Source organism: Carassius carassius, chromosome 21 (genome assembly GCF_963082965.1).
Source record: "Carassius carassius chromosome 21, fCarCar2.1, whole genome shotgun sequence".
Taxonomy (NCBI): Eukaryota; Metazoa; Chordata; class Actinopteri; order Cypriniformes; family Cyprinidae; genus Carassius; species Carassius carassius.
The window spans coordinates 21,211,119-21,226,080 of NC_081775.1; the positions used below are offsets into that span (position 1 = coordinate 21,211,119).

Sequence of the window (14,962 nt, forward strand, 5' to 3'; positions counted from 1 at the left end):
ACACCAGGCAAATAAAGCTTAGTTGTAAAAAATAAAATTACAGTTTATTAAATTAAATTTAAAATAATGATACATTTTTAATAAAATAAATAAAGTACACAATTAAATAAAATATATTAATTAAATAATAATATTAAATTAAATTAAAGTACAAAAAAATAAAATACACATGAAATACATGAAAAATAAAATAAAATAAAATAAAATAAAATAAAATAAAAATGTATCTGGACAGCATTACTAGTCTGCCTTAGAAATGGTCAGTGGAAAGCTATTCAGGAAGGATCTCCTAGTAATTATACAGTTATAGAAGCATCAGAAGCAGGCTGGAGAGACATGACAGGGGTGTCTGCGTATGTGAGAGTGTGTAATGAGGCTTAGCCAAGGAAAAGGACAAATCCCTGCTCTCTCGTTGGGAGAGATGTGACGTCATTGCAAAGCCCTTCCATTAACTCACTATAGGAAAGATTTCACACATTAATCTGCTGACAGGCTTAGGTAGAACTGCAAATCAGTGAGATTATCTTCACAGCTTTTCAAAAACATGCCTGAGCTCTTCAGTGTAACAGTGTTACAATGTCTCCAAACACAGATTTATAAATCAGCAAAAAGGTGCAGTACCTGCAGAAGTAAAACATAAAGGTCCCAAAAGTCTCTGGTATTACAGTGAACATCTCCTTGAGTTGTTTCAGAGACATGCTAGGCAGTTGAGTCTTTCTGGAGCTGAGACTCAAATCAAATGAGCAGCAGGCCTCCCTTCAGCACCTTGGACAGCGCCACAGCTTCTGACTGCAGTCACAACAGCACAACAGTGGGAAGAAAATGTCAGGACAAGGCATGGGTGGGGAATCATCACAGTTCATAATGTCAATCGTAGCTCAGCAAAGATTGTAAAAGTATAGAAACAGCTTATCTGAGACTTATTTTGAGGCCCTTCTTTCCTTTTTCATCCAGGTAGTCAGTCTGAGGGTGCTGCAAAGTGTACCTTCAGTGTGACTTTCAAAACTTCGGAGTCACGGTCAACAACGTAAGACAGCAGATTTACTACATTACCCAACTAACCTACCACATTCTGTTGCTGTACTTACATCTTACCATGATTTAGCCAAGTAGAATCTGTTCTTTGATCAACACAATTCAAATCAACCAATCAGAATTTGGGATTAGGGTTCTGAGGTTTGGCCTTTAACAAAATTCATCAGCTTATAAATTCAAGGTTAGGTTTAAGTTTTATGGTTACACTACTAAGTAGTCAAATGTTCTTTTTACCTTAAGTAGCTACTTCTACTTGATCTCACCCTAGAAAGGGACTTTAGTTTGGTTTCTGGTTTACTGTAAGTGAATGAGTGTTGCCTGCTGGCTCCTTCACAATAAAGCTTTCAGGAAACTTCACTCTCTCTGTTCCTCTGAACGAACAGCAAACTTCTACCTGAACTGTTCAGACCACCGCAACCTTCAAGAAGCAGCTGAAGAAAGTTCTTATGTTAGTACAAACATAAAAAAAAATGAACTTTATGTAATAACAACTTTCTTTCTTTCTCTTCTTCTCTGCATTTCAGCTAGTGTACTAATCGAATCTTTCACTTCAAACTTGGTCCTGTAGACTGCAAATACTGATGCCACTTATGATAACTTGTTTTTGGTGCTCCTTATATGCAAGTCATTAAGTTAAAAGCATCTGCTAAATGAATAAAGTAATGCAATATATAGTATAATCTACATGTGACGAGTGGGTCGAGGCCGAGGGATGTGGGAACACGAGCGAGGCCGGTGGAGTGATTGGGAAATCAGCGGTGGTGGGTCGCAGACACCTGCGACCCACCACCGGTCTCGAGTCCCACAGAGGAGATGGAAGGATATAAAACTGGAGCGACGACAGTGAAGGACGAGAGAGGACCAGGCCTGGGCTTTATTTTATGTTTTGGTTTTACTTTGTGCGCATGAGTCGTCCGTGAGGGGCTGATGCGCTGTTTTGTGTTTATTTTGTGATTATTAAAGTTTCATTTTGATTGTCCGCCGGTTCCCGCCTCCTTCTTCCCGATGATTATGGAGTTTTTATTATTACAGTACACTATTTATAGCACTTCGAATATAGCACTTCTTTTAAAAGAGAACAAAACTCTAAAACCGTCATAAGCCATCATGCAGTATTTTTACAGTGTGAGAGATTTCTGATAAGCATCATGGCTTGTGGCTCAAAAGAGTGTAAGTGTGAACAGAGAGGGTCGAGCAGCCCTCAAACCATCAGATCCTCCAAACGCTTGGCACTGTACACACATGCATACGTGTGCCCAAACACACACACAAACACACTTCCTGTCCATTCAGTCCACCTTTCCTGGGTTGTGTAGCAAGTATCTCCCAGAGCAAGTCTCCATGCTACTTTTCACACACCTAAAATAGGACTCAACAGATACAAGAAACCTTTCATTTGCATTGCGATAGAAGAAGCTCATGAATAGCTCAGTGAGGGTCCTTTTGCTCTCTCTCTCTCTGTCTTTCTCTCCCTCATGCATTTTTTGCTCCAGGGGCAACTCTACGTGATCAAACATGCCTATTCATCTGACTGGATGGAAGCGCCTTAAATGCAAATCCAGAGAAATAGATACAAAGAAAGAAACAGAGAGACAAGAACATCAACCGTTCCTCTCTTAATCTGACATATATATTTGCTTTTTCCAAAAGCAGTCTGATGGAAAACAGATAAATTTAGACCTCCAATGCATTGGCCTCATCCCTCTCTTAAGAGTTTAAAGTTTGCTTTTAGTTATCACCCTTGGACTCAGGCAGAGTAAAGGATGGATTTTTTTTAGTGCCAGACAGGAATAATACAGACAATCACATCTCCAAACAAAGTTGATGGGAAAAGACCTATAAAAATAATGAAATAAATGTGGTTTCTGTGGATTTATCAGAAAATAGAATGGACAGCCCACATGTCCTTGCTTAGCCCGGATCACTGCGTACCTGTCTATATAACTGGCCTCTTTAATGCTCAGTGGCACAGTGTAATTCTAAATGACAAGCATCAACGTTTGTATTATTTTGGTCCTGAAACCACAGGCTATATCTGCTCTATTAATAATCTATGCTTTTCAGCTCGGCTGCACTATGAGGTCGGCTCATGTACACAGGCACGAGTGCGTGGGAGCAAGACAGGAAACACACTGTCTCACCTGCACAGGAGTCAGGACATCACCTGTAACCTGCCCAAGATGCCCACAGGCTTTTCTCAGGGTGGCCAAACAGCAAGCAGTGACAGAGCACCATCTAAAAGAATGGAAAATGCCTGTGCCACTTTATGAATAGGAATAAAAAGAACCTACATTACACCATTCATAAAGTTTTGGGGTTTGTAATTATTTATTACATTTTATTATTTGATTTGATTACTTCTATTAAACATTTTTATTTATCAAAGAATCTTAAAAAAAAGACATTTCCACAAAGACATTAAGCATGTTTTCTACATTAATAATAATAATAATAATATAATAATATACAATATAATAGGGAAATATAATCATTTTATTTAATTTTATAAAAAAATCACAAGTATAAAAATGGCTTTTAAATCTACTGTAATAATATTTCATTACTGTTTTTACTGCATTTTAATCAAAGAAATGCAGCCTTTGTGTGCATGAGATTTCATTTATAAACATTCAAAAAAATTACCACCCCCAGTTTTACAAAAGTCCGCAAATCTACAAAGTAACTGTGCATTTAAAGCCTTATGTAACTTTTTCTGTCTGTTTCTTTGTCTTTTATTGTACTAAAGAAACTACTTCTTTTGTTTCTTTGAATCAAATGCTGGTCAGGACTCCCAAATGCCACCCTAGAGAAAAAGAATAAAAGAGATAGCCGAAAAGGATTCGCAATAGATAAGAAACATTGGCTTGTTCTTTTCACTGCCTTTAATAAGAGTTTGTACCTTTAAGGCAGAGTGGCCCAGAATAATAATGGTTGGAGGAGAGAGGTCAACACCAATGCACTTTGAAGCCTGAAGGTCGGTTCTGGCTCAAGCGTCTGAGCAAAACGCCTGTCCGGAGGAGCAAACAGCAGATTATGAGCAGTGCTGGACTCCATTTTCTTCTGCGCTGTCTGTGCACTCTCAAGCCAAGATTAATCCTGCCATTATACTTCATGAGGCTCACACTACACACATATGGAGCAGTAAAGACAAGGCACTAATTAAGCGACAGCGCAAGAGAGAGAGAAAGAGAGAGAGCTTCCCTAAGCAGATCTGTAAAATGAGATTACTAACATCAGATCAACAAGAAAACTGTGACAGAAAAAACAATAAACATAAATGAAGCGCAGTGTATTTTGAGATGATGAATGTGTATGTGTGTGTGTGTGTGTGTGTGTGTGTGTGTTTATAATGTGCCCTTATGTCAATGTGATTTGATGGTCAAAGCAATTTATGACTTGGCATAGCCGAAAATTCACTAATACATAAATTACACACAGATGACATAGCATGCACAATATTCACCCTCTGTGTTCTCACGTTATCCAGAATACTCTTCAGCTCTGACCCCCACACCAAAGCCCATTCACACCAAGAATGCTAATAAATAAAGATAACTGTATTAGCACACTAATTCAAAAAGTTCTGTTTATTCTAAACATGTAGCCGAGTTATTTGTCTGCTACTCTAATTCTTTAAAGCAGGATGGATTATGATGTAATCTGTAATCTGTAAAGGTTTTTATTTTTCATCAGCTAGATAAAAAAAAGCTTGTGAAGGTGATTTTAATGATATTTTTTCTCAGTGCCCTAATAGTTATAATTGTGGCTATTCATTTTAATGTAGAACCTTTTTAACTGGCCATGAAACTGTATGTGTATTATTACATTATATATATTTATATATATGTAATTTATATATAATTTATTATATATATATATATATATATATATATATATATATATATATATATATATATATATATATATATATATATATATATATATTTAATGTGGTACATTATTTCAGTAATATATATATATATATATATATATATATATATATATATATATATTTGTAAATAAGACTATATATAATATTATTAAAATAACCTCATGCTCATGCTCATGCTCATGCCTCATGCCTTTTTTGTAGTAGGGCTGGGCGATATACAAAAAAAAAAGATATCTCGATATTGTCAAAATTTTTACGATATTCGATATATATCTCGATATGTTTGCATTTGCATTTAAATAATAAAAAATAAAACATGATTTTCTTTTGCCCATAAAAAAAAAAAAACTATTTACATTAAACAGCTAATTTAAGCAGTTAAAAAATCTAGACCAAGAGATCACTTACTGCTTTTTATTAAATGAATACATGTAGGCCTATATGTAACTGAAGCAGTACAAATTAAGTAACAGTTACAGAAAGTGCATTCTGTCAACTTTTTAGTGCATGCAATTCACAATTTAAACTATGCAACTGGGATAAGTATTTTATTTTAATTTTTTTAACAAGTTTTTAAGCTAAGAACACAAGTCTGTCAACTGTCTGTGGTTTTAAGAGAAGCTCTGTGGCATGAAACTATGTTCCTACTGACACTAAAAACCCTCTTAGATGGGGAGCTAGTTGCTGAAGCACATAGCTATTTCTTATTTATAAATATATATAAATGAATACCAAAGACTTTTGCATTCTCTCTGTCTAGATTATGGAAACTGGTAAACATATCAGTGAAATTCCCCAATAGTAATTCCAAATGGCCATAGCCTATGTTTCTCTATTCAAACATCAGCGGTCGAGTAAGTGCATTTATTTTGCGATCACAAATGCAAACAATACAGTTGAGATCTCACGACAGAACACAGACCGGCTGAACGACGCTTTCATTAGATCGCTCAATTCCAGCTTGTTAGTGTTTTCAGATTATCGTCAGCGGCTCTTCCGCAATGAGGAGTGAGCACGTGCGCATGGTTGCCAGATTGCTTAAAATAAGCAAACACCGGGCAGAAAATGTATCCTTGTAACAGTGGAGCTCTGATTGGGAGATTAAAACTCTTGTTATCTGACAACCGCTATCATTAAAGCTCTCGTAGTAGAGGGGCGTAGAGCAGTCAGCAGTTACAGGTTCCTTTTTTGGTCATTCGGCGCGTTCTTTTGGGAAAGTATGCTTGAATTTGAAATATTCGATATTCCCGATATATTCAAATTGTACAGAATCTGTCATCTGATAGATAAATGATTCATGTTGAGTATACTGTATACATAACTGCAGGAAAATGGAGTAAATAAAATTGACTTTCATTCCAAAAACAGCAGAAATCATGATGCACAACGCAACGTCATACTGCATCCATGCATACAGCTCAAAGCCTCAAATATCAAGGTATTGAAGTCATTTTTCAGGAGGGATGGCTTTCTGGAATGTTCTCTGTCCCTGTATCTGGCAAACTCTCAGGAATGTGGTTAATGTTACCCACTCACAGCCAACTGCTGATCAAAATGTGAGCTCTTTGAAGAAATACCACCGTCTTCTTTTCTTAGAGAGAAAAGATTTAGTTTTGCCCACGTGAGGATGTTCAAATCTTCCTCATATTGAAGTCTTCAGTGGAAAATTAATTGGTTAACCAAGCATAAAGCCGGACTGTTGTAATCATATTTCAGCAGAAAGCTCCCAATTGAAGGCAATTATGGGACAGTGTGGAGAGGGCCGTGGAGGGCTGGAACCTTCACTGAAGCTGAATCTTGCCTAAAATGCTGTCTAGTTTCAACGACTCAAGTCTCAAACTGGGCATCAAGTTTCAAAGGGGTGAGATTCATTACAACATTTAGGACCTTTTAAAGGTACTGAGTATGGAAAATCAGTAAGCGCTGGATCAAAGCAAGTCAAACTCCTACTCACCCCCTGAGCTGGCTATTTTTACCTCAAAAGTGTCCATCAGACGACTCGGCATGCTTCTTGGCCAGCCTCTGGGCCAGACTCATCTATTTTCTCTCCATCACACTCCACTACTACTGCTATCTGCCGAACGCTATACCACTTTGTCATTACTGTTCATGTCCAATCAAATGTGATGTCAATCAAATCTACATCATAAGCTTCAACACAAGTTCTCTCAATTCATTTTGACTTGCCAGTTCTGATTGAGTTTCAGCACAGTGTTTACTTTCACTGTATTGGAAAAGTACTAATGTTTATAATGTTAATAATGTAAACAATTTTCTTAACAATATCTTATTTATCCTTAATTTTTTTTATAAACATTATATTCATCAGATAATTAAAAAATTATGCACCATGGTTTCCACAAAAAAATTAAGCAGTAAAAATATCTTCAATGTTGATAATAATGAGAACCACTATGAATAATTAAGCACCAAATCAGCATTTTTGAATTCATTTCTGAAGGATCCTGTGATACTGAAGACAAAGGGTATGGCTGCTGAAAATTCTGCTTTGCTATTACAGGAATGAATTACATTTAAAAATATATTAAAATACAAACAAAACAAAAAATCAATTGTTAATATATTTTACAATATTACTATATGTAATGTATTTTTTATTAAAAAATGCAGCTTTGGTGTATATAAGAGACAAATAAAAAAGAACATAAAAATGATAATGATTATAATGATTATATCATATAATATACAGTATACTACTCATTAGTATATATATATATAATGGTATATACTTCTAAATATATATATTTCCCTCAACATCAGCATAATCAAGCTTATGATATATACTACTATTATGGTAGTAAATACAAAGGTATGTTTTCCAGAAACACCAGCATAATCAACATTTCATTTACGCTCCAGTTACCTATCCCAAAAAATAAATAAATAAAATCATGGATCTCTTTCAATGTGGTTCTTACAATAAATTTCACCCAAGCCATGGCAGAGTGCATTGATCCTGCCAGATTTCCCTCGGTTTGCTATGTGTTGAATGTGAAAGGATGGCTTTATTGGTATATCCATACCCTCTGCGTGCAAAGTCTCTTAAAGTGAATGGCTATGCAAACAACTCTGCGTACCAGCTGATATGGACTCATAGGATTCACTGGTGCACAGAGCGCTGCAAATTCTATCTCTTCTGTTAGCTCCTGTACCAACAGAGGCCCATGTTTGGAGTAATATAATATATTGCATTTCAGCACAAATTAATGCTTCGTCACGCTAAATAAACGATCCCTGCTTGACCTCAATAAGTCAGTGTATGTAAGACATCCAGTTAGCTTCCAGAACTCTATGTGGCAGTTTATGTGTCCCTGGTGTCCATATTGCTGTCATGCATAGTTAGCAATTAGACTGTCCAATTACATTTCTAAACTATCTGAGACTTGTAATTAGCATGTAAGCTAAAGTTCCCCTGTCTGCTTGCTCTGATGTGGTGTTATGGGAACTCGAGAGCAAGTCATTATCACAGGCAAAAACACGGACCAGAAACTCAAACTCAAAGACTAAGGGTCTGGGGACAAAGTTTTCACTTACTCAAACTAGGACTGGGTGACAGTAAAAATTCACAAATTTGTGATGATTTAATAAAATAAATTTGAAAGAAAGCAAAATAGTAGTCTGTTACAGCTTGTAACATAAACTTTAGTAATAAAAATCATGTTAATTTGTTTAATTTTGCTGAATCTTAAACCCATTATTTGTATTATCAATCAAAACAATGATCAGACTGAGATTTTTCATATATACAAATATTTTAGTAAAATCAAAGAATTTAGTTAAACATTGATGTTGTAAATACTGTTAAAATATTGAATAAATAGCATTCTTTCTAGTGCTAATGTAGAGAAAATTCTATTCGCATTAAACATTTTGAATTTATTTGGCAACAATAGCTGTTTTGGACAAAATTACACCTAATAAATAAATATTGGCATATCAAGTTTCTGAGCCATTACAGTTAGCTGCCACCTCTGCTGCTAGCAGATTCACAAGAGCAGATTAGTGGGAAAATTATGACATAATTTGATCGTAATAAATTTAATGGTTTTCTTTCCTCTTGAGTGGATGAATAATGGCCTGATGCCACCAGCATCTCCCCCAGGACAGCTGTTTGGCTGAATTGTTAAATGTCATATTTCTACATTCTGTTTACTCCCATTAAATCCAAAATGCCAAGACAATGCTCAGATCAGATCCAACAAATATTACAGCGAGTGCCAAACAGCGACCTGAGGAATGATCCAAATTTTAATCCAATAATTATGCTGATTGGCAGAATGAAGCCATTGAGCGGATTAAATTGGTTGAAATGGAGATCGCCTCTCAAATAAATGTGAAGAATAAGTGGAACTGTGCAATAAACTGATTTTTTAAGGCTTATAAATTGATTTGTGAAAGATATGAAGATTTGTTCAGAATCTAAACACATTTCTTTTTCAATAGTAAAGACTAGAATATTTTCAGATGCAATTTTATGGTTTATCAAACAAATGCTCTGGTGAAAATGAACGTTAATGCCCCCACTTAGTCATTTATACACAAATGATCCAGTAAAAACATCCAATTCCTCATCAGGGTTCAGTTGAGCCAAGGTAAACTGGTTTAAACTGCCTTTGAAGTAAACAAGAAACTGTTTGCTGTCCTTTTCGTAAAGGACAATAATAGACTGTGTCCAATGCTGGATGACTTATATACATGTGTGTGTGTTATAGTAGGTCAAGTATACAGTCAAGTGGCACTTTATCACAGTAAACAACAACAAAAAAGTACACACACAAACACACACACACACACACACACCAACCGACTCTTTAGCTGTGTCTAATACAGAACATTGCTCGGAGGAGAGGATCAGCTGTTATTATGGAGAAAAGATCTGTATTGCATCTGTACTGCAGGGATCTTCCAAACTAAAAGTTTGCAGATAAAAGAGCCTCAACAGCCACAGGCATTTAAAGACCCATTACTAAAATCCCTCAGCACAACCGTGTACATGACCCACAGGCTCAATAAAGCATGCGCGCGTGCAGTACATGCAAGCTTAAACAACAGAAACCACGCTTCTTCATTACTAAATGTGCAGTTTTATTAGTTAGAGGCATTCACTTCCTCTCAGGGCAAAGCTAGGCGTCCTGGATGTTTGGAGAAATCCTCAGAGTCCTTTTACTGTAAACTCATATAAAATTGTTTACTGTACATTTTCAAAACGTGTGTGGGAAAAAAAAAGTAGAGGGAGAGAGACATGGCCCTGGAGGGCTAGCAGACACTGTTGGTCTTGTGGCATGACGGATAAATTTGAGGCTTTATAGAAGCGGTATTGATTGAACAAAGGTGCTACATGAGCGAGTCTGTGTGTGTGTGTGTGTGTGTGTGTGTGTGTGTGTGTGTGTGTGTGTGTGTGTGTGTGTGTGTGTGTGCGTGTGTGAGGTTCGGGTGTGCCACTTCTGCCCTGACAAACAGGCAGTGCTGAGGGGTACAGGGCACTCGGCTGCTATGGTGACTCAACTTGGACAAGTAACACTGACTGTGAACTCTTAAAAATCTAGGTTCTAAAATGGGGTTCATTCAGTGATTTCATAGAACATCCATTTTGGGTTCCACAAAGAACCTTTAGTGAACAGAAAGAAGCATTTTTGCTTAGTGTAAATAACATTTTAATAATCTGAAGAGCCTTTTTCACTAGAACATTTTGTGCAATGGATGTGAAAGGTTCTTAAATGAATTGTACATCCTTGCATCTTGAACATTAAAATTTTGCTGATTTGCAAAGAAGTTGTAATATCACCTAATTTAATTATGTTGGTTAATTTAAATTATAAATTAGCTTTAATGCACATATTATGTAAAAAGGTAAGTGAAAAACAGGCACCATTTTTTTAATCAGTACCCCAAAATTAGTAAGAAACAAGCATTGGATTTCATTCTGCAAATATGATGCAGAGAATATGAGAGCCTGTATGTTAAATGCATCTTTTTTATAACTTGTTCAGTCTGTCAGGATGCTATATAATATTCCACTTAACTCCGATCAAGACTTTGAAGAAACTCTTTGAATGTACGTATGCTAATACAGACAATTCCCCCTATGAAAAGGCAAAAGTTACATAACCAGAGTTTGTTAAGCCCTAATTTTTAAACATGGTGTTTCAATTCTATTTATTTATGCCTTCAATGTAGTCAGATCCTCAGAAAGACTATTCCTGGTTTTTTTGAGGCCTTTTTCTGGCCTTTAAAAACTCTTCTGATTAAGATACTTCAGTTTTACTGACATGTGTGCCATTAGCTGTGGTATAGAGTTGTTTCTGGCTTATTTATCCCTTGAAGATGTTGTTACACAACAGTTTAAGTGGGGGTGGGCGCAATCAAATCGTCCTGTCATTATATCAGACCATCAAGAGTGTCAAATGGAGAGCAGAAGCACTCCTCACACTAACCAGGCATGCATTACTGTGCGAGCGAGCTTACAACCGGCAAGAAAAAAGTGGTATAAAAATGACAGAAGTGTATTGCTATTACACGCTACAGTGTACATGGTAATAAGATAGTTGTGTGCTGCCATTTAAGACATCGACGACGGTACAGTGTGCACTTACAGAACCTCATCTGACAGGGTGAAGAAGAAAATGTAAAAATATCATCAAATTAAGTAATTTAAACTTTTCAAAAAAATACATTTTATCCAACGGCTAGTGTAAAAGCAGAGACGAGCTAATTCTTTCCAGTGAAAGAGCCTGTAATGAACCAGCTGCTGTTCAGGTCAGCACACGGGATGATAATCCCCATATTCACATATCTCTGTTTACTCTCCTAACGGCTTCCAGGTCAGTGAACTGGACACTGAGATACATGCCCAGTCTTTGGCATATGAGGACCCATTCGCCAGACTGTTTTAATATGAGAGCATCAGCATAATCTTGCAAGGAACACAGGAGAATCAAGGCTCTCGAGAGAACATTGGAGCTATGAGAGGATGAATAACCTTGATGTGAAGATATTAAAGTAGTTGATGGAGCAATTAAGAGATGCAGCTAATGATCTTCATCAAGGCTATTCAGCCTACACGCAATAGTGAGGAATGGGATTCCCCGCTGTCTCGTAACTTGGCAGCCGATCCACCTTAGACCTTGCTGGAGTGCAACAAAGCATGTACATGCCTTATTGCCACTGTGTAATGTAAAACCAAAAAAAATTTAAATGAAGAAAGAATGAAGATATATATAAGGCATGGGGGAGGCTAAATTCATAGTACTTAGTTGTGGTTTTAGCAGCAGGTCATCTAGATGTGAAAAAATTTCATACTTAATTTTCTCCTTATCTAACACACTGCTAAACTCCAATTGCCATTGCTCACAGTTTTGCGCAAATTTGTTCCCTACTGTATTGAATTCTAGATTACCTGAACTTTTTTTTATTATTGATGCTTTAAATGAAAGCAGCACAGAGAAAATTCATTAAAAACAAGATGAGATACATTTCTAAGTTACATTAGTCTCAGAACATAAAACGATGAGGATCTTCCATTAATTTTTTAGTAAGCCAAACTAACCAAGCTGTATTATGCTGCATATAGTTGGACATCCAGTTTCATACAAGTCTGACCAACCAGCAGTTAGTCAAGGGGTAATCAGGCTTTCTTTTCCAACTGACATTAGACCAATCCATGTTTGACTTTGAGAAAAAAAAATGTCTTGACTATGTAATTTTTTTAAGACTAATTAAATAGACTATAAGACTACTCTCATCCAGCCACTGGACCATATGACATGGCTCTATAAAGTAATAATTTAAAAAAAAGTCGAAACAGATCATGCAAGAACACCTTCTGAAGAACCTGTGAATGCAAGATGTTGCAGCATCCTACATCAGATAGAGAATGAACAATGATGCTCACCTGGCTCCATCGTCATTCCCATCTTAAACATGCTCCTGGAACAGCCACTAAACCAATCTAATGGCAAGGACATGTTTCAAATTCTGCCACTTTAAATAACTGAACTTGTAGTTGCTCAGTTTTCAGTGCTTTTTTGGAATGAGGGTCATCAGTGCCAGGCAACTAGAGACTAGAGTAATGAACATCTGAATGAAAAGTGCTTCCTCTTTATGGCTCTTATGTTGTAATTCTTGAGCGTATAGTGTATTTCTTGGCATTTGGCAGACTTTTTGTCCACGTGGAAAGTATAATAAAGATTTGTTACATGAATGTCTGTTTTTAATTGAATCCTTTGCTTGCTATGTATGTACTGTAAGTGCTAAGAGCTCCTGTTAACCACAAATAAATCCCTGGCCATTATAGATCTTCTGATTCTGACTCAACCTGACTTTCCACTGACCAATAGCAAACCATCTGAACCTTATGATAAAAATCTCACTCTAACAGTGAGAGATGTGATTCATAAAATGGCATAAATTTCTTGACCGCACAGAAAATTCTGGCATGGTGTACTGTGTGGTATGTGAGGGTGTGTTTAGCTGATCCTCGACCTAATTTGCGCGCGTCAAGTCTTTGGTTATCGCATCGCGGTTATTTGGCGACCCCTAGCGAGCACTGCGCGAATAACTTCAACTCGATTCGCAATCTTGTTAATTACGAGCCCTATAGTTATCCATACAAACCAGCATCACTTAAAACGTTTCCTAGGAAATATTACCAACTCAGAGCTTTGGGGTTTAAGTAAGACGTCGCGTTCAAAACAAGTGAAGTGAAAACAGCATGACGCGCTTCAACTTGCCACAAAACTCTTACAGATGACAGGATTTTGGCAATGTGCGTTTAATGCATTCAGCTCTTAGCTGAGAGATCTCAAAAGGGATATTTATTACCTGCGTGTGAAACACCGTTTCAGCCACATTTTTCCAGACAACAATTCCGAATCAGTCCTCCTGGTATTCGTCCATTTATGCGTTCCAACAAACGTCGACGCTCGAGCGTTATGGTCACCTTAAGTTAGACACCTTACTCCAAATGTTATGGATGCTAGCATTCTAATGTTATATATCCCGAGAAACCGAAAGCTTGAAATAGCTCCACGTCTCTCCAGAGCGAGGACTGGGCGAATTATTCACGAAAAACAAGGACGCGTCTTGTCCCCTTTTTAGTTGCTCGCCGTTTTTCTCCTCAGAAGTGCGCACGGATGTGCAGAGCGACCCAGCGGCAGCGTGGGCAGCTGGACGGCTCAGTCGCTTCTCAACTGCCGCCTTCTTTTACATTCACAAGTTCGTCTTGATTATACTCCACTGGAAGGGGGAAAAAAGTCAAGAAGCAATGGGAACCAGGCGGCAAGGTGACAGCGTCAACATCGCCCGTGCGCTGCGCTCGCGGTCACCGCGCACTTTCACTACATTGTTATGAGACCGAGCGCAGACTAAAACGCAAGATAAAACATTGAGATTTCCGTGGCACAAAACCATGTCCTACATTGTCTGAAGAAGCTCTTCGATAGTTCTCGCAATCTTTTTACAGCTCGGATAAATTAGTGACGCGAAAATAACCAAGTAAAGTGAGGAATGAAACACCACTTCACGGACGCGCTTGATGAGTGGAGAGCGTGAAAGCGACGCTCGTCATTTGGATAGATAGATAGATAGTGTTATCACCACTGTGCGCGCTATCCACCCTCACTGCTTCTCTTTCTCTCTCCCCTACTCTCTCTCTCCTTTCCTCCTCCGTCTGACTAACAACCTGCCAGTCCTGCTTTAGCTGACAAACCCGTGACGTCATTTTAAAGTAAAATATGTAACATTTCAGACATCCTTCCCCCTGTTTCCCTCAGAGGAGTTCATCCGAACCCAATTCTATCTCAACCTCTGCTGGCCGAGATAAATCAGTCTGCATATGGGCTATGAAAAGCTCACAGCACTTTCCACTAAGGGGGAGATCAGTTTCTCATCCCAAGGTTAATACAGTGTCTAGTGGGTTTACGGAAGCACTAGAGCCATATCCTGCAAATTACATGAGCGCGTAATGCCACATTTTTCTTCCTTGTGAAACACAGAAACTCTTTTTTTGTTGTTAAG

The 14,962-nt window shown here is 37.4% G+C and overlaps 1 protein-coding gene across 1 annotated transcript in view; it reads right to left on the reverse strand.

Moving 5' to 3' along the window:
• Positions 1-14,595, reverse strand: part of ajap1 (adherens junctions associated protein 1) — a 49,775-nt gene extending 35,180 nt beyond the window's left edge. The window contains exon 1 of the mRNA XM_059503772.1: positions 13,769-14,595. Coding sequence (XP_059359755.1) covers positions 13,769-13,797 — 29 coding nt within the window. The 5' untranslated portion in view covers positions 13,798-14,595. The remainder of the gene's footprint in view (positions 1-13,768) is intronic.
• Positions 14,596-14,962: the final 367 nt, after the last annotated feature.